Consider the following 19112-nt stretch of genomic DNA (forward strand, 5'->3'; position numbering starts at 1 on the left):
CACAGTCTCATTTTCATAGTCTCTGTTCTTTATTATAATTTTGCTGAAATGTGTCTTTGCTCTCCTCAGGACTTTTAGCAGCTTCCATGGCTCCTCTCTCACCATGCCATTCATCATGTATAATGAATCAGAAGAGGAGCTGATGGACACTATTGAGAAAGAGTTTAGTTGACACCCAAGTTGCTTCGGAGCTGCTGTCCTTTTCAGCTTCATGAGATGCAGCAGTTTGCAGGGGGAAAAAAGAAAAGGAAAAAAAAAAGAAAGGGGGCCAGGGTTTCTTCACAGGGCTGCATACACTGTATTTTTGCAGTTTCTAGTATAGATTTGTGTTGAACAGCTGCACCCCAGGCCTTTGCCCAAGTTTTATTTAACACCAAAACAGTGTAATTGTAGAGTTATAACACCAACTTGAACAGATACCAGAAGATTGTCCTCACAGAGAACTGAGTTGTTAACAGATAGAGGCCTCCTCAGTTTATCTGCAGTGAGAGAGTGTCACTGCCCCCCCCCCCCCCCCCCCAATCCTGCTGGACTCCCACAGAGCATGCACTTATTTATTTGTAACCTATTTCTTACTTTACTTTAACTTGTCTGTTAATGGGAAACAGAGTGAACAGACATTTCTCTGGTTGCTTAAACTCAGCATTTCTTAAAAATCTAGCAGCACAGTCACATTCTTGAGGCCTTGTGGTGACACTATATGAAAAAAAAAAACTTTCCACCAGTGGTTTTGTGCATGTAGTGCGGTGTGCAGGGTTATAGTTTTTTGGAAGTGGCAAACCTGCAAAAGGCATGAGCTTGGATTGTTTACTTAAGGTTTCCTTCCTGACCACAGCTCCTACACTTCTCCACCCATGAAGAAGGAATGTGCGGCAACAGAGAGACTTTGAATTAGGCTCAGTTTGACCCAGCTCCTTTTCTGCTGAACACATGATTCAACCACATTTAAACATAAGGGTGTGCTGCCACTCAGTGGTGGAACACAGTAACAGTGTTTGTGAATATATTTGGAATATACTCATATAAATATCATATGCATCAAGAAACTGCAGCTGTAACTTTTTAACGACCGGTGAATTTCAACCAGAGAATAGAGTGAATTTTGTTTTGTTTTATATTGCAAATAAAAATGGACTATTCCTATATTCAGGACCATGTGAAAAGTCTGTGCTGTGCTATGTGTGTGTGTGTGTGTGTGTGTGTATTACAGCATTGCTTAGGTGACTGATACTTAAAATACGTGTGTAATCTAATAATCCACGTCAGGGAAAAACTTTTGATGTGCCATTTAATCATCACAGTCATCACAGGAACAGTTTCAGCAGGCAGACAGTACAAAATAAAATTAGCATTTGTAAAACAATAAAATGTAACACCATAAAATATTTTTCACATTATATTTAAAAAATAAAAATGCTACCTCACTCTCTGGCTGAGCTGTTCATAAAATAAAAAGAGTACAGTACTTAAATAATGATTTGTATGATAATGCATTGTTCTTGGCTTTCCAGGAGTTCTTAACTAATGTTGTTATTTCTTTGAAGGCCGGTAGAAAGACATCCTCCTCTGTACTGCTGTCAGTAGTTTGGGAGGAAGGAGAGGGAGCTGACTTCTGATGGTCTCATAGTTCCTCACATTCTTGGCAATGTAATCCTCACAAATCCTATCAGAAGAAAAAGTATTTCATTTTCATTTCTATTTTAGGAAAATAAGATGTTTTAGGTAAAAACACCTACAAAGCAATACATATTTGCGTAACCAATATTCTGACAGCACAGGTGAAACTAATTTCATTAATATGCACATTACTAGGACCCTGAAACTGACACAACTACATGAAAGCAATTCAATTATTAATTCCACGTATTGTCTATTGTGCAAAGCTCCTTTGCTGCCATAAAATTGCTGTATTTTATTTATGTGGGTTTTCATTAATGTCTCTCTTAGAAACTGTTCAAATATAGAAAGTTTTTACCTGTATAGAGGATGTGGCTGCATCTGGAAAACCAGTGCATCATTGCAGTGACCCTAAAGTGAAACATACAATGGGTTATTTCATGTTGTGTCATCATTTGGACGGCTATATTTCAGTACAAAGCAATTTCTTTCAAAGATTTGTATTTCATGTTCATTTTAGCTTAATGATTTGGTGAAAGCATCACTGTATAACTGTGTAACTTTTTATACACAATATACTTTTGTAGACACTGACCATTAACTAAATACAGCTGTTAAGAGCAATGCTTCTTGTCAGAGTCAGTGTTGTGGAAGTTACTCAAAAAATGAAATATATTACACATGACTTGTTACTTTTTATATAAGTAATGCATTACGTTACTTAATTTACTCCCTGTGGAAAGTAATTACACTACTAGTTATATTACTTTTGCATTACTGCTGAGCAACGCCGGTGAAGATGTGTAAAAAATAGAAAAAAAAAGACGAAGATTAACGAGCAATGCACAAGCTTTGGCTGCTTGGTTGGGGTCTGCACTGAGCCTAGGCATCACTAGTGTGGCATCACTTAAGTGTTACATGCCAAATATTTATCTATAGTCTATCCACATAGTTTCAAGTTGTGCCAGAATTAAAGGACCAGTGCGTAGGATTTAGTGACATCTAGCAGTGATGATTACTTGATGATAACTGATAACCCCTTCCTTCCCCTTCCAAGCATGTAGGAGACTACGATGCTACGGAGCCTATTTAGATATAAAGGGCATGTTTTAAGGTGATGAAAACACAATGATTCTTAATTTTGGGTGATTATACACTAATTAAAATATACTTATGAATATTATATTCCATCTCTACCAAATGATCCCCTTAAATTGTACACACTAGTCTATCAATATAATTTAAGGAGGTGTTTAATTGTTTTGTATGTTTGTTAATTCAAAGGGATTTAGCTTGCCATGTGATGATTTCCAAAGTTATGTGAAATTAGAATAATTTAACTAAAAATAAAATGATGTCAAATTAGTTTTTTACCTCTCCCAATGATACTCACTGTGTCAACAAGGAGGATGTAGTCGCAACTTCCTCCAAACACAATGACATCAGAGTCTTTACCTGGACACGCTGTGTGCCACAACCTTGAGGAAGGAGAAAAACAGATGCAAGTTTTACTGAAAAGACATACAATTCTCACAAAAGAACCTTCCATCATTTTGTCATGATCATATTTGAATGCTCAACCTGAAACTTTTGGTTCAGTAATCTGCAAATACGTATAAGTTGCTACCTTGGCTTATTCTTAAAGGGATGCTCAATTTCTCTCCATTTCTTTGTTTCAACATCAAGCAGCCACCCATCACCTGACAGAGGAAGACAATACTTTATCAAAAAGAAAACAATTATATCAGAATTACAACACTGGAACAAGGAGGGAAAAGTGAACAAGTGGCTAGATTTCCTTACTCATTGGTTTGCAGTCTACACTCAGACCTCCAAACACAAACAAGGTGTTATCTGACACTGCTGTGAGTGAATGCCACGATCTACCCAATGGAGTCATGGACACTGGGGTTCTGCAAAACATATTTTGCACAACATTATCAAAGAGAAATGTGGGGAAAATTATGCCTTTTAATATTAATGATAATGTTGAGAGAGTAATTTGGCCTTACTTGGAGTTTAGTCTTATAAGATTGCTTTAGTCTCTGGGATGATTATGTGTATGTTTTTTCTGTCTCTAATACTTGACCAGGATGGAAGCACAACAGAGTGTAATTATTCAAGTAATGGTTTAAGGTTGTCATTCAATCACATACATTTCTGACCACGTCCATGATTCAAGGTCTAAGCAGTGAATGTCACTCGTCCTGGTTTCCTGCATTTAAAGAAAAGAGTAGAAGTAGAAATCACCACTGCTATTAATAAATGCTGATATATGAGAGAAAACTGGAAATCATGAAGCTCTCTCACCATGACTCTGCCTCCACAAATGTATCCTCTACAACCGATTGTAGCGCTGGCGTGAGCTGCCCTGGGGGCTGGAGCACGGCCCTGCAAACCAAAACGATCATTGGAAAATCAGAAAAGAGAACTTTGACACTTTCTTAGATTTCAACAGATTTCCTATACTGCAAACTCCCCCAGAGGCATGAATCTCTGACTTACGTGGGTTTGTGGTTCACCCCAGCTGGCTTGCATGGGGTCAAATACATGAACTTCATTGTTCCATCCCCAGAAGACATCCTCTACCTGAAAAATACAAGATAGCTTTACAGGGGGCAAGAATGATTGTTTTTAACACAAAATGACTCATGTATCTGGAGGCATGTAAAAAGGATTCTTTGTCTGTACCAATGATTTAACAGTTGTGTGTTACAATTTAGGAACAAAATCTCATATAAAAATGACACATGTACTACAATCTAAAGGAAAAAGAAGCAGTCCACACAACAAAACATGGCCCTGATTGATAATTTATTTTAAATATTTAATGACACCTGTTGTGTAGTTGGAGCTTCTTTCAAGGAGGAAAACATATAAATTGTCAAAGTCAGCGTTTATTTGCAGATTTGCTGCTTCTTACAAACATTAACAGAGGATGATAAACATCTTGGCACGTTACTTCACTACTTCCTGTTTTTACTATCGAAAATTGAACATTTTAAATTTTAAATTACCCATGATGCTTCATCTACAATGAAGCTTCTGTTTCTGCTGTCGACATCGGTCAGAAGTTTGTGACCATAACCTCCAAAATAGATTATCCTGGAAAATATTAAGGAAAAATGATGATGGTTACTATCATGCTAGTGCATCATCACAAATAATAAGATCTTACTTTTATTCACAATACAATTACACATTTTAGACTATTAATCAGATTTTAGGTATAATTCTGATTATGTTTGTGTCTATAGGTGTTTTTTTAAGGGTTAGGGTTAAATCAAATCAAAGAAGTCAGACAGACATCCCCATAGTGCTTACCTTCCTTTATAAACCCAGCAGGATAATTTGTCTCGAGGTGAGGGAGCAGATCCCATCTCATGTATGATTTTTCTCCATGTGTATTTGCCGTCTGTCAGGTTGACACAATAGATCTGTTTGAAGTCAAACACAGATCACTACTTCATGTCAACTTTGCTCTGTGTATGCTAAACTTTAGGCATGTCCACCCTGATTCACTGTGTCTAAATCAACCATAGTTGTTCACAGGCTGCATCTTATGTGTTTAGCTGGTAGAATTTAGTTGATCATTTTTAACAAACCCTCCATTTAATTCACATCCATAAAAAATAGATATGTGTATCATAAGTGCTCACATCCTTAAAAGGGAATTTATCCAGGTTTTAAAAATTAAATTCACTGTTTCTGATTTTAAAAGCACACAAAAATAAATCTGTCACATCTACCAAAATCATGTACTCTATGTGGAGCATCAGTTTCCTCACATATCAGCCTCACCTGATTGGTCTGTCCGTTGTCATCACAACCTCCAAAAATGTAAATGTGTCCATTCAGATAGCAGCCACAGGTCCCAGACATGGAGGGCGGAACTTCCCCTGTCATGTGGAACACTTGCCTTCAGAACAAAAAAAAGAAAGAAAAAAAAGTGAATGGGCCGCTCACATTCACTGATGTCATCACACATTTTTCAGAGTAACAGACAGAAAGTGGACTGTGTCAGGAAAGTATGACAGTCAGTAGAAACAGAGAGAAGATGAGGGTTCAGAATATGTGAATATCACTTCATTACTACACAAACATTTGTAATTTATTTAATATTCTTACCATACACCTCGATCTAAGTCATATACCCAGATTTCATTACTGGGTAGGAGAATTTCATCATCAGCAATTGACTGTAAAGAATATAACATTACAATGAAATCAATATCTGCAGTAACAATTAATGCAGAGTCATTCTGAATGAAATATATCATTAATATTAAATAAAACAATTATGTTGAATACAAAACCCAAGCAAACAAAAAATATGTTACATAGATATATAAAATAATCTAAAACACAATAGCATGCTCACTATGTATGGGTGTGTATTGTATGACCAGTGGTGGAAGAAGTATGTAAATCCTTAAAGGACAGGTTCCTCCTTAACACTGAAACAGGTTTTACTTTCTGTAATCCCCACCACCACCCCCACCCCCGTATGAAGAAGAGGAATGATTACAGCAGAAATAATGTGTCAACAATCAATACAAGCACCTGACTTTTGTTTAAAACCTGTCCTTTGTACAAAAGTAGAGTGTTATCAGAGGGCTCCTTTCAGAGTGTATTACTGGATTATTATTGATGCATTAGTACTTATACACTAAACATCACTTGGATGTTGTGACTGATACAGTTCATTTTAGCCACTTTATATGGGCTATGTTGGATAGTTGGAGTATTATATAGGCCCAAAGTATTATAATAAAATGTAAATTAAGTACCTCGGGAAATGTTTTACTTCACTGTGTGTGACGCATAGTACACTGTCTCTAAGCAAACAGTAAAACACGTCAGACAGCCTGTTTGGTCTTATTTGTGTGTTTCTCACCATGTATCCTCCCCACACATACAGCAGGTTGTCCTCCACCACGGCGGTGTGTCCGCTCCTCTCTCGGGCCACCAGCTCAGAGCAGTGCCTCTCAAAAGCGGAATCCATGACTGGCTGCTATAAATAGAGAGGGGGAAGACCTTTGAAGATGTTCCTTTAAACATAAAACTGTATAGAAAACGTGGCTAAAAATGTCTCGTAGACTCTCAGCGGCATCAGCTTTCACCAGCAGGAATATAGCACATAACTGTGCGAGCGACCACCACATAAAGAAGGCTTTTCCTGCCCTGAAATGTGTTGTCATTTTAGTTAAAAGACAGTAGGTTGTACGATAGATTTGTACAAAACTGACAGCCTGTGTAAGGTGATAGTTGATTATAGTTGATTATCCGAAGGGCTAACGCTACCGGGAGGTAAACTGTGTCCACATAATGCGACATTTTAAGCATAATTTTTAATTTAAAAATACTCACGGACGACAATTCACTATTTGTCGGTCTTACAGTTTTCTCTCATGTTGACAAAACCAAAACATCTTGCACACGTAACGTAAAATATGTCAGGAGGCCAGAACGACTAGGATTGGTTGGGTTTGGAAATACGGAGTGACATCGCAGGCTAGGGTTGAAGTGCTGCATTCAAGGTCTCCTCGGACGGTCCCATTTCAGGAGAGAGGGGAGAGTTTTTTCTGACGTCGGTGTGGTCATGAGATGTTTCAGTCGTGAAGTTCAACTTGAAGTGAGGTTTACCAGTAGGAAACTCATTTTTCCATTTCCACGTCAATGACACAAAAATATTAAAGTAAGAGCAAGTCAGAGGCAGAGTAAAGGATGTCTTTGCAGGTGGAAAAATTGCTTCAAAATAAAATATCCGGCGTTCTTTTCTTTTCAAAATAAAATCTTTTTGCCCACTCAATGGAAACCAAAGTGTTAAATATTAAATCAATAGAACTATTATAATAATAAAAAAGTGTAACATAACCATGGAGCTGTAAAATAATACTTTTTTAAAAACTAATTTCCTTATTTTGCAGAAAGTCATAACACTGTAGAGAAAATGTTTTTATGGTGACAAACTTTATGTTCCTCCTGGGGATATTTGTCCATTGTGTTTATGCGGGGCTTCTTGAATAAATTCAACATTGTGTTTGACCAAAACAGCTGCACCTCAGGCCTTCTTAATTAACAACATGACATGGTGTATTTTCAGAGCCATAACATCGAATTGAACAAGAGCCAAAAGCCACACAGGCGATACTGTTCAATGGTTTTCCTCGCTGTGTTAAAGTGTAACTGTCACTGTCTTACCAACTGTAAAATGTAAGAGGGGATGCACCAACTAATTTGTGAACTGTTACTTGTTACTATTGCTGTCTGTTTAGAGGAAACGGAGCAATTATTTAATATTAGGAGATGATATAGTAGAAACAGATTAATAACATCCAGGAAAAGAAGAATCGACTGTTTATTTTCAGCCACAAAAAAAGAAAAGCAAGCAGCGCAAAGCGGACGTGACGAAACACATGCGGAAGTTGACATTTAGCGCCAAAGCTTGAGATACACAGCAACAATCATGGATGTTGCTCGCAAAATAAAGACGAAAGTGTGCGCTGGATTCAAGATGCGGGGACTTATACTACGACCGTATGTGTTTCTTTTCGTTAATGGTTTTATTGTTTAGAATGTTTTTGCTGATTTTGTAACATTAATAAATGTAAACCAGTGCAGCTATAAAGATTTACACAATACATAAGTGAGTAATCTCAAAGGCAGGACGCAGGTCTCAAAGCCTATAAATGTCATTTCAGCTGCCTTTCGTCAATGAGCTTTCACTAACTTTACCTCAGCTGACAGTCCAGCTGGTTTATGCACTTTGAGCTCATTTTTATTTTTGACCTGAATTCATTTCTATCCATTAGTTGTCACCTCAACTCATTTCACTGCTTCAACACTACTTCAAACCCTTTCGCTGTTTCTGTTGACACTTCAACTCATTTAGCGAGTTCTCTCTAGTATTCTTAGTACACTTAATATTTATCATCCGTATTTTCTCTTGTTCTTTGCTTTTGTCCTCTCATTGTTTTTATTCCTTTCTTTATGTTGTCACCTTCCCTTATTATCTGCTTATTAATCTACTGTGAAGCACTCTGAACTACACTAGCCTGTATGAAAGCTGCTATTTAAACAACGTTTGATTGAATGATTGATCTATAACCTTCTAACATCTCACAAGTAAGGAAATAACAATTCATAACATCTCAAATGTTAATAGCCTCAGAAAATCAAAATTTAAAACCAGTTGAGAAATATCAAGTGTTTCCTGCAAAAGTGAGCACATGGACATGTTCTCCAATAAATGATGATGACACTGGAAGAAACAAAACTAACAGACCGTGTTTTGTGTCGATTGTCATGGTTTATTTTTGTTATGTGCTCCAGTGAAGCCAGCAGGTACCTTGTGGAGGTCCTGGAGTCTGTCGATTCCTCTGAGCTGGAGGATATTATTGAAAAGGTCCTGGATGCAGTAGAAAAGCAACCATGTAAGTATAGTACATTCAGTCACAGTGTATATAGCTCACAACTTGCTTACTTCTGCCTCTGTTTTTGTCTTAAGTGTGTTTTCAGTCGTGACCATATGTGTTTTCCAACAGTGTCCAGTAGTATGATCGAGCTGTCTGTGGTGGAGATTGCAGTGCAGGACTGCACTCAGTCTTGTGATGAAACCATGTAAGTAGGGATGATACTAACAACTGTTATTACCAATCATTTAACTGATCATTTAGTCTATAAAATGTTTAGAATATTGATAAGTGTTTTTTAATAAAGTACTAAAAGCACCAGTATTTCAATTTTAAAGTTACAGTCCGCAAATGATTAGGTTTATCCCTGTAGTTAGTATTTTGGGTCAAATAGATTGGGGCAGCAACTAACAGTTATTTTTATTATCATTTCAACAATCTTAAGATTGATATTTTTTACAATTATTTGATCAATCATTTTGGTCAATAAAACATCAAAAATGGTGAAAAAATCCTAGAGACCAAGTTGATTTACTCAAGTATTATTTTGTCAAATCAGTTAAGTTAAGACAAAGAAAAGCAAAGCACATTTGACAGCCATAAACCAGCAAATGTTTTGCTTTTCAGCTTGAAAAATGCAACTAGGCTGTATTTTAATAATGCAGCAATTGCATAATGTTCTATATTTTGTCTTATAGATGTTCAGCACATAATTACAGTAGATGAAGATGTATAATCAGCATTATTGTCCTTTTTTCCAGAGATAATGTTTTCAACATCATTGGAGCCTTTGATGTTCCCAGATACATTTACAGTGTGGAGCGTAAAAAATTTGTTCCGTAAGTAAATGCAAGTTTTCTCTCTCCTTTGTGTCAGAATTAAGCTAAAATAATATAATGTTACACCAGATGTTGTGCTGTGCTGCTGGTTTCAGGCAAAGTGTTTTTAATTTCAACCTTTTTCATTCAGCATCAGCATGACGAGTCATCCGGCCCCAAGTCTGTGTGGTTTGGCTAGGGACAAAGCTGAACTGTTCAGGGAGCGCTACACAATATTACAACAGGTCTGTGAGCTCTGCTTCATGACTGAGTTTCCAGACTTTGCGTTGTTTGCAGTTTATTTGTCGTACTTAAACAGAGATTTTTTTTTTGTAGCGTACACATCGACACGAGCTCTTCACCCCACCTGCAATAGGAGCTGCTGTTGAAGAGGGTCAAAACAAATTTCAGGTATTGAATCAGCTACTCTGTTCTTACCACTATTTTGAGTATTTTTTAATTAAAAAGTGATTGCAGTTTTTCCCTTTTGAGATACTGCACATCTATGCTGAGCTGCCTTAACAGCTGGAAATTGAAAATGAAACACATTTGACTAACAGACTGATTGTGATTCATCTGTTCCAGCTGAAGACAATTGAAGCACTACTTGGTAGCACAGCTAAACTGGGAGAGGTGATCGTACTCGGGATGGTCACACAACTAAAGGAGGTGAGCGGCGCAGATAGCATTCATTTCAGATCAGATGGAGATGGAGAAGTCAAGAACAGAAGAAGTAATATCACTGAAAATTAGGAATTTGCAATGTATATTTTTCATCCAGTTTCTAACAGATTTCTATTTTTTATTGTTAAGGGTAAATTCTTCCTGGAGGACCCAAGTGGAACAGTACAGCTGGACATGTCCAAAGCAATATCCTTTTATCTATTCATTGGAGGCTGTCAACAAAAAGAAAATGTTATATTATGCAACATTTTGTGACTTTTACAGCGGACGTATTCCTTAATTCGATTCTCACCAGTTTCATAACGGCCTATACACAGAATCCTGCTTTGTCTTGGCAGAAGGTAAGGTTGCCTATAACTATGACAATAACCACACTAGAATATTTCAGGAGATAAATCTGAAAAATGTAATAGTTTTTTTCCTACATTATTGGATAAATATATTCATAAGCACAAAACTTTCTGTTGATTGCTTTCTTTCTTTCTTTCCTGCAGGTTGGTACGAAGACTCTGTGTTCCACGTCAATGGTTTTGGATTCCCACCAACAGAGCCTTCATCAGCCACGAGGTTAGTGAGTTCACACAAACTCTAATTACAGACTGAAGCAGAGACCAGAGATCAGTGTATCAGTTTTATCTGCAGTTAAAGGTGAAGGAGCATCTTGTATCACATCTGGGAAGTTGTTTTACCTTATTGTAGGTTGATAGTTCACATTCTTAAGTGTTCATGTTAGATAGCATTGCCAACATTGCTCATTAGCAGAGTGTCTCCAATTACATAACAATATATTAAGAAGATCTATGTATTTCAGCTTTAAGTTTAACATCAAGTTCACACTTTACAAGAGATTTCACTCCTGTAGAAATAGTTCAGTTTATAAAAAACACAGATTCTTATGAATGGACCGTAATTATTATTTTCTGCCTGAATTCATTAGCTTAGTTTTCAGCATCTCAAACTGAATCCAATATTTTTATATAAGCTCCCTGGACAGTCTTCCTTCCTCACCACATAGTTCTTGCTGTACTTTCAGGGCTTACTACGGCAATGTTAACTTCTTTGGAGGTCCGTCCACTACTTCAGTGAAGGTGTCGGCCAAGCTGAAGCAGCTGGAGGAGGAGAACGAGGACGCCATGTTTATAATTGTCTCTGATGTGTGGCTGGACAGTGTTGAAGTGATGGAAAAGCTCAACCTAATGTTCTCAGGTCTGATATTAGCCAGGTTTCACTTTACTTTGAGACCAGTAATATATGAATTGTTTTTTTTTGTAAATACATTTAAAGAATACAAACCACTCACATTGAGCATAATCTTTTTTCTTTTTTTTTACAGGCTATGCTGCGATGCCTCCCACCTGTTTCATTTTATGTGGAAATTTCTCCTCTGTGCCATATGGAAAAACACAGATCAAATCACTCAAAGGTTAGACTCATTGAAACCATATTTTACTGCACTTCTGTGTCCCTTAAAATTTGAAATAAATGAACAAATGGCAGCATTTTTAGATCTTGTTAATTTTTCTCTTTTAGAGTCATTGAAGGCTCTTGCTGATGTAATATGTGCACACCCAAGCATTCACAGCAGGTAGGATGATCTGCTATGGTGTGTTCTTAACTTTGCATGGTTTTGTTGACAAAACATTGTGTTTGACTCAAATGTCTTCTGAAACCTGCAGTAGCCGCTTTGTGTTTGTTCCTGGTCCTGAAGACCCTGGTACAAGCACCATCCTGCCAAGGTAAACATTCAGATACACCTGGCTTACAACATTACTGGTTCAGACAAATATATATATAAATATGTCTCCCTCAGACCTCCCTTGGCAGATCACATCACTGAGGAGTTCAGACAGAGGGTGCCATTTTCCGTGTTCACTACTAACCCCTGCAGGTAAAAAAGATTTGAGGCTTTCATTAAGTGAACAGTTATATTTTTTACTTTTTCAATGTCAAATACACCATGTGATTTTAGAGGTGACAGACTTAAAGAAATGATTACTAGATTCATGACATTTTGGAAGTATATCTGTTTTTAGAAACCTTTACCTGATAGCATGCTTTCTCTGTCAGGATCCAGTACTGCAGCCAGGAGATCATCATTATCAGGGAAGACCTGGTCAACAAGATGTGCAGGAACTGTATCCGGTTGCCCAACAACAATCTTGACATACCGAATCATGTGAGCATCAGTTTCTCTGGACAAACCTGTACAAATACCTTCCATTACACAGACACAGTGTAATAAATCCTTTTGTTTTTGTAAAAGAATGCTCTTGTCATTTCCTTCTTCTCAGTTTGTTAAGACCATCCTGTCCCAGGGTCACTTGACTCCACTGCCACTGCATGTCAGTCCTATATTCTGGGCGTATGACTACTCGATGCGTGTGTACCCAGTCCCTGATGTCATGATCTTCGCTGACAAGTACGACCCCTTCAGCATCACCAGCTCAGACTGCCTATGTGTCAACCCGGTAAGAAACACAAGAGCAGAGTTTATTTATCTTTTGACCGATTAAATGTTTCATGTTTCATGTATTCTCAATGTGCACTCATGTGATATTTATCACTATATTTTTTGTCATTTATTATAACAGGGCTCATTTCCAAAAAGTGGCTTTACATTTAAAGTGTACTACCCATCCAACAGAACTGTTGAGGACAGGTGAGATATGTTTCTTCTTTAAGTTTTCCTTTTCACTTCAGGTCATTCACCACAGATAACTGTAGTTATCTTTAACAATTATTAATATTTATACTTATCTGTGTTATGCTTTTACAGCAAACTTCAAGGAATGTAAACAGAAGAGAGTGGAATTACAAGCGGAGCTGTCTTTTTTTGTACAATGTCTTTGTATGATACTGTATGCTTAAAATGGACTTGTAATAAATCAGATTGTACTTTTTTAAATTTGTATGTTCTGTCATGAATAATAAAGGTTTTATTCTTTTTTCTGTATATCCTGACATTTGTGTGTTTGCATGATTCTGAGCCTTAGTTTGAATATGGATAAATTCACTGAGCAATCCTCGCAGAAGACAAGCAAATATAGGTAGAGCTGTAGAGTTTTTAAATGACATTGCTTAGCATATAATGGCAAATTATGATTTTATGTCTTTAATATCACTTTAAAAGGGCAAATATACATAATTCCATTGGTTAGCTTGTCTTAGGTGTTCTACATAACGGATACAGTTCACACTTTTGCATCTACTGCCAGAATGGTCAACTTAAATCTTCATATCTGTAAGTAATAGGCTGCTGTATCTATGTTTCATATATAAAATGTGTCTAGATGTTTGCTCGCACAAACACAATACAGAAGAATACAAATGGAGCAAGAGTAAGGTCATAATAATATTTGAAAAAACAAACAATGAAATGAAAACTATTTACAGAATGGAATAGTTTGAAATGGGATATGAAACTTGATTGTATTTAATGTGCAACTATTTTATATGTATATTTTGTATGGGGTGCCAGCCAGGGGTTTAAGGGGGACAATGTTACTATCGTGGTCACACAGAATGTATGTCTAAATGTAAATACAATTGTTCAAACAACCTTAAAATAAATTATTGGACAAATCAAAACATCACTTTGTTTCTCTTTTTTTGTGCAATGACCATACCAGACACGTGGGCTTGGTTATAAGAGCAGTTTTGATATATCCATGACTTCACCACTCTTCGATGAGGCTGACCTTATAAAGATGGCGGATTTTATACGTCGGTAACTTCCGGTCGTGCCCCCAGAATTCTTGTGATGACCTCACACTTATGGCTTACTGCTTTTGAAATTTGAAAACAAACATCTGACGAGGTAAGTCAGAAGCAATACGCGAATTAATTGCACCAAAAGCTGCATCTCCACATACAAAATCTTCGACACTAGTAGGATTGGGTACACTTTTATGGCGTGACTATATATAAAAGCGCTAACGTTAGCATTTAAAGTTTGCAAACGCTGTGCAGCTAACAGAGACGAGCAGCTGTTTGGTGCTTGCTAGCGTGCTGACCAGTCAACTAGTTTGAGGGCAGTTTATTTAAATACATCTCTTAAGTCGTAGCCTCAGTCTGTCTTTTCTCAAGTACAAACACCCGCCAATGATTTTGTCACCTGAATAGTCAAGCTAGCGAAGTAGGTCAGCAGCATTAATCGTTTGCAGCTAGATGCTATTTCCTGATTTAGCAGCAAAATTGAGACTTCTTGTGCTGCAAAGAAAGCATGAATCTAGTGAATACTGCCTTTTACAATGAGAACATGTAGATGCCCTCTTCTCTATTTTACTGCAGATAGCTAGCTGAAAAACCAGTCATTTGCAAAAATCGACTGGGCTCTGAAAGTGGGTCATTTATGTTGTAGCAGCCTATACTCATTAGGGGTGGGAACAAACCATTTATTCGATTAACTAATCACATCAGCACTAACCAAAATGATTTCTCCCCTACCACACGTCCTGATAGGAGACAGGAGAGACTGATAATGGCAGAGAGAATGGCAGACATGGAGGAAGACATGGGGGATCTTCCAGCTGGAGAGGATGACAATGACTCAGACAGAGATGGAGATGATCGAGCTTTCGCTTGGATTGTAAACGACGATATGAATGAGGACGAGGATGAAGAGGATGAAGTGGAAGATGAACAACCACTAGACACTGAAGCATCTGAGTCGTTTGAGTTGGACACCCCGGCTGAGCGCAGTGGTCATATTGCAGTGGTTGACAGGAATGTAATGTATGTGTGGGGTGGTTACAAGGTAGGGAGTTCTTGAGATTTATATATTCTCAATACATTTATGATGTGTTTTCCACTGATTGCATATTAATGTGCATATTAATTTGAATGGCTTTATTTCCCCTCCTAACAAGAATGCTCAAAACCATGGATTCTTTGATTTGTACCTGCCAAGAAATGAGATCTGGACTTATAACATGGAGTCAGGAGTATGGTAATAGCCTTTTGCATTTAAGTTACGTGTTGTTAAGTGTTTACCTGGTCATCAACATTAAATTTGTCTTATATGCAGATCACAAAATGTAGAAAATGTGTAAATTGTCCTTATATTTACAGGACAAAGCATGTAGCTGGAGGTAATCTGCACACGTCCATGTCAGGCAGCTGTGGGGTGTGTGTCGATGGAGTCCTCTACCTATTTGGGGGTCATCACGCCCGAGGAAACACAAACAGGGTAAAGCTTGTGTGTGGCGTTAAGCAAATTCCCTCATGTGTTTTTTCGTTTGATTGCATTACACGTGCAGAGCAGACCTTGAGGAATGTCTGTGTGCAATTTGTGCTGAACGTCTTGAGAGAGCTCCTGTTTTCTGTGGCTGCTTTACAGATCTACCGCCTGCCGCTCAGGGCTCCCAGCCTCGTCTGGGAGGAAATGAGGGATCTTAAAGGACTCCCTCCATCCTCCAAGGACAAGCTAGGGTGCTGGGTTCAGAAGAACAGGTGAGAGATGAATATGAGTTTGAAATGAAATGCTGACATTATCATTTCCAAATACCAGCTATTTGCCTAATATGCTTGGGCAAGCTGCACTTAATGAAATATTAGCTTCCAATGTAAAAGATGCAACATCTTGACTAAAAAAACTAAACAAATTTCATGCTTCCACTTAAAACGTAGTTAACTAGAACTGTCTGGTTTAGCCAAGAAATGTCTCTTCTTTTTTTTTTTTGACAAGGTGTTATAAACAGAAAATCAGTGGGTTTTCTGAATGTCGAAAGATGTTAAATTTGATACATCTGTCAGACCAAAACGCATTCATTCAGCCATTAAGAATTTAGTTTCAGCTATGTAATCATGATGATATAATACAGATAGCTTTCTTGCAAAGATGAATGACATTTTTCTGATATTTTGTCCACAGACTTATATTCTTTGGAGGATATGGCTACGCTGCACAGGGACTCCATCGAGGGACTTTTGAATATGATGAATCGTCTTCATTTATGGTCTGTCATCTTCTTATGACATCACATAATGTATTTCCAAATTGAATTTAGGCAGAAACATATCAACACACCAGAACATTTTGTAATTGATTTTGACTTCAAATGGTGAAATATTCCCTGTGTTTAATTTCTGTTATTTCAGTGGGACAGCCCTGGGCGAGGCTGGAACAATCATATCCACATCCTGGACCTGGAGACATGTACATGGAGTCAGCCCATCACAACGGTGAACACATATGCAATATTTTTCATATATACCTGTGACTGGTTTGGGATATTTGGATAAATGGCAGAAAAATGTTTTACGTTGTCTTTTTCCTGTTGTAGGGGAACACCCCGTCACCCAGAGCAGCCCATGCATGTGCCACAGTTGGTAACAGAGGTTATGTGTTTGGAGGACGGTATAAGGTAGGAAAGAAAAAAATAGGCTTTAACCTTTGTAATCCAAATCGTTTGTGCCTCACTTGTGTTGTGTACTAACAAATCTGATTTGGTCAACAGAACTACCGACTAAATGACCTGTACTACATAGATCTGGACACATGGGAGTGGCATGAAATGTGAGTGTTGCCTCACAAAAATGTGTTGGTTTTTTTTTGCCATTTACTCATCAGAGCACACATGGAGATTGTCTTGGTTGCTCTAATGTTCCCTCTGATCTCTCCCTGCTTTGCTGTAGGAGTGTTCCCCAGCAGGGTCCTGTAGGCCGGTCTTGGCACTCCTTCACTCCTGTGTCATCAGACCACATCTTCCTATTTGGAGGCTTCACCACAGAGAGGGAGACACTGAGTGAGTCCCGGAGTCACAAATAATCCTAATCACCTCAAAATGATGCCCTTCTCATATGTAGATCTTCTTATGTTTTACAGGTGATGCTTGGCTCTACTGTGTGAGTAAAAATGAATGGAAGAAGTTTAAACACAGTCACACAGAGAGCCCCAGGTAAATGTCTCATCTTACTGTGAATACCATGTTTGTACTGTACTTACTGTATATAGATATATCATGAGTGTATTTGCTTGTGTGTTTCAGACTATGGCACACAGCATGCGCTGGCCCTGATGGGGAGGTGTTTGTTTTTGGAGGGTGTGCCAACAACCTGTTAGCTCATCAAAGAGCTGTAAGCATCATAACATGATATCACATGCAGTATATTAACAGTGTACATTCTACTGAATTTTGCACCTCTTTTCACTTTGACAGGCCCACAGTAATGAATTACTGGTCTTCAACGTTCAGCCCAAATCACTAGTTCGGTGAGTGTGTGCAAAAGTGTAAGACAATTCATTACAGTGTACAAATTCTCCAACTGAAATGTTGTCCCTCTCTGTCCTTGTGTGCATTTCTCTGCTCTCCAGGTTTTGTATGGAGAGCGTTCTGCAGCACAGAGAGCGTTTGGCTAGTTATTGGGACTGCTTGCCCAAACACCTCCTGTACAGCCTCAAACAGAGAATGACACGCATCAACGTACTGGGCTCCTAGACAATGAAGAAGCTATCGATCTAGTCCAGAGGATTAAAGGACGAATGTTTGTATGGATGGACAGGAGAGTGTGACTCTCAAAGCAGGTAGTCCTTTTTTAGAGTATTAGTTTAATGTGTGTGGACACTTGCATTAAAAAAATGTCAAGTGAACAGCTGTGGATGTTAGAAATACATCCTGACTGATACACTAAAGATTTGCAGGCAACCCTTAAAACAGGTTATAATGTTTGATATCATTTCACAGGTGGGCTTCTTTCGTTAATTCTTTGAAAAAATGGAAATGTTAATGTTTTCTGTAGATGGATGTCCACTGCCGTGCTGGGTTGTAAAATGAAAGGGCGTTTGATGGGGAAAAAACCCCCAACATTATATTATCTTAGTTAAAATGAGGTGTTGAGATTGTATTATCTGATACCTGCATAACCAACTAAACAATAAACACAAAATCCCACTTGTTTAAAGCTTTTAAGAAAGACCATTGAAAGGAAAGTGCAGTGTTAGTCAGGGCTGGGAGAAAAGAATAAAGCTTGGAAAGGGGGGCTGAACTTCAGCTTTGTGTTTCAGCAACTCCATTTCCTCCTAAAGAATATAGTGCATCCTGCAGGTATACCCAAGGGTCAAGGGAATAGTTCTAGTCCCTAAAATGGACAACACATGCATCACAGTTGGTTGTAGTGGTTTTCGTGAGTCTTCCTCAGATATTGAACCAACTTAACATGAGGCGCTTGCTTAAGTTCACACAGACCTCAAACTAGTGCTTTAAGCTACATATGACTATCTACTCTGAAGCCACAGAAAGGTTCCTTCTAGTTTTATTTGTATATATAGTTATTTATATATTTGTGAGAAAATGTGTGGATTGTTTTCTTAAAGTGTGATTTACTAAAAAAAAAAAGGCTTTTGAAGCTTTTAAATTGGCTCCTGTAGCATTTGAATCTTATTTAATCAATAACTTGAAAATACTACAAGTATGCTGATGTTGAGCCACATTGCACTGAAATGCCTCATATCAGTAGGGCTTTGTTTGTATTTGCCTGGTTTGCACAATGTTCCCTTGGTGTTTTTTATTGTAGAATACAATGCCTACTGTTGATTTGTACTCAAAGAATAAACACATGCCACAAAATTATGTTCCAT

General features: G+C 37.8%; 3 protein-coding genes across 4 annotated transcripts; 2 read left to right on the forward strand and 1 right to left on the reverse strand.

Moving 5' to 3' along the window:
• Positions 1-1318: 1318 nt before the first annotated feature.
• On the reverse strand, positions 1319-7045 carry LOC128375125 (kelch domain-containing protein 1-like). Its single transcript, XM_053335392.1, has 14 exons — positions 6988-7045; positions 6515-6631; positions 5746-5816; positions 5419-5536; positions 4942-5054; positions 4635-4722; positions 4123-4206; positions 3928-4008; positions 3774-3832; positions 3421-3530; positions 3245-3317; positions 3011-3095; positions 1976-2028; positions 1319-1663 (listed from the first exon to the last, which is right to left on the reverse strand). The coding sequence occupies exons 2-14, from the start codon at positions 6620-6622 to the stop codon at positions 1531-1533; spliced, it is 1176 nt and encodes a 391-aa protein (XP_053191367.1). The 5' UTR covers positions 6623-6631; positions 6988-7045; the 3' UTR covers positions 1319-1530.
• A 1039-nt stretch (positions 7046-8084) lies between these two features.
• pole2 (polymerase (DNA directed), epsilon 2) lies at positions 8085-13398 on the forward strand. The gene is made up of 19 exons (XM_053335394.1): positions 8085-8157; positions 8953-9053; positions 9165-9240; positions 9794-9871; positions 10002-10095; positions 10187-10261; positions 10436-10519; positions 10664-10720; positions 10827-10875; positions 11029-11101; positions 11568-11740; positions 11868-11957; positions 12065-12119; positions 12211-12270; positions 12345-12422; positions 12602-12710; positions 12826-13002; positions 13126-13193; positions 13311-13398. The coding sequence occupies exons 1-19, from the start codon at positions 8087-8089 to the stop codon at positions 13327-13329; spliced, it is 1587 nt and encodes a 528-aa protein (XP_053191369.1). The 5' UTR covers positions 8085-8086; the 3' UTR covers positions 13330-13398.
• A 901-nt stretch (positions 13399-14299) lies between these two features.
• On the forward strand, positions 14300-19105 carry klhdc2 (kelch domain containing 2). Of its 2 annotated transcripts, none has more exons than XM_053335512.1 (14): positions 14300-14351; positions 14996-15290; positions 15403-15482; positions 15605-15722; positions 15873-15985; positions 16407-16491; positions 16634-16717; positions 16819-16899; positions 16993-17051; positions 17171-17280; positions 17361-17433; positions 17524-17611; positions 17695-17747; positions 17850-19105. In XM_053335512.1, the coding sequence occupies exons 2-14, from the start codon at positions 15015-15017 to the stop codon at positions 17971-17973; spliced, it is 1344 nt and encodes a 447-aa protein (XP_053191487.1). In that variant the 5' UTR covers positions 14300-14351; positions 14996-15014; the 3' UTR covers positions 17974-19105. The 2 variants fall into 2 exon arrangements, with proteins under 2 accessions (XP_053191487.1, XP_053191486.1); XM_053335511.1 differs by having other exon boundaries at positions 14306-14351; positions 14999-15290.
• The last annotated feature ends 7 nt before the right edge of the window (positions 19106-19112 follow it).

The sequence above is a fragment of the Scomber japonicus genome, chromosome 16 (assembly GCF_027409825.1).
Source record: "Scomber japonicus isolate fScoJap1 chromosome 16, fScoJap1.pri, whole genome shotgun sequence".
Taxonomy (NCBI): Eukaryota; Metazoa; Chordata; class Actinopteri; order Scombriformes; family Scombridae; genus Scomber; species Scomber japonicus.

Coding starts and splice junctions, on each gene's coding strand:
- klhdc2 (XM_053335512.1), top strand. CDS start 15,015: ATGGCAGAGAGAATGGCAGACATGGAGGAAGACATGGGGGATCTTCCA. Junction 16,492..16,633: donor ATGAATCGTCTTCATTTATG/GTCTGTCATCTT, acceptor CTGTTATTTCAG/TGGGACAGCCCTGGGCGAGG. Junction 17,052..17,170: donor ACATGGGAGTGGCATGAAAT/GTGAGTGTTGCC, acceptor GCTTTGCTGTAG/GAGTGTTCCCCAGCAGGGTC.
- pole2 (XM_053335394.1), top strand. CDS start 8,087: ATGGATGTTGCTCGCAAAATAAAGACGAAAGTGTGCGCTGGATTCAAG. Junction 11,102..11,567: donor GAGCCTTCATCAGCCACGAG/GTTAGTGAGTTC, acceptor CTGTACTTTCAG/GGCTTACTACGGCAATGTTA. Junction 12,711..12,825: donor ATCTTGACATACCGAATCAT/GTGAGCATCAGT, acceptor CCTTCTTCTCAG/TTTGTTAAGACCATCCTGTC.
- LOC128375125 (XM_053335392.1), bottom strand. CDS start 6,622: ATGGATTCCGCTTTTGAGAGGCACTGCTCTGAGCTGGTGGCCCGAGAG. Junction 4,723..4,941: donor TGCTGGGTTTATAAAGGAAG/GTAAGCACTATG, acceptor AATATTTTCCAG/GATAATCTATTTTGGAGGTT. Junction 3,318..3,420: donor TGTAGACTGCAAACCAATGA/GTAAGGAAATCT, acceptor TTCCTCTGTCAG/GTGATGGGTGGCTGCTTGAT.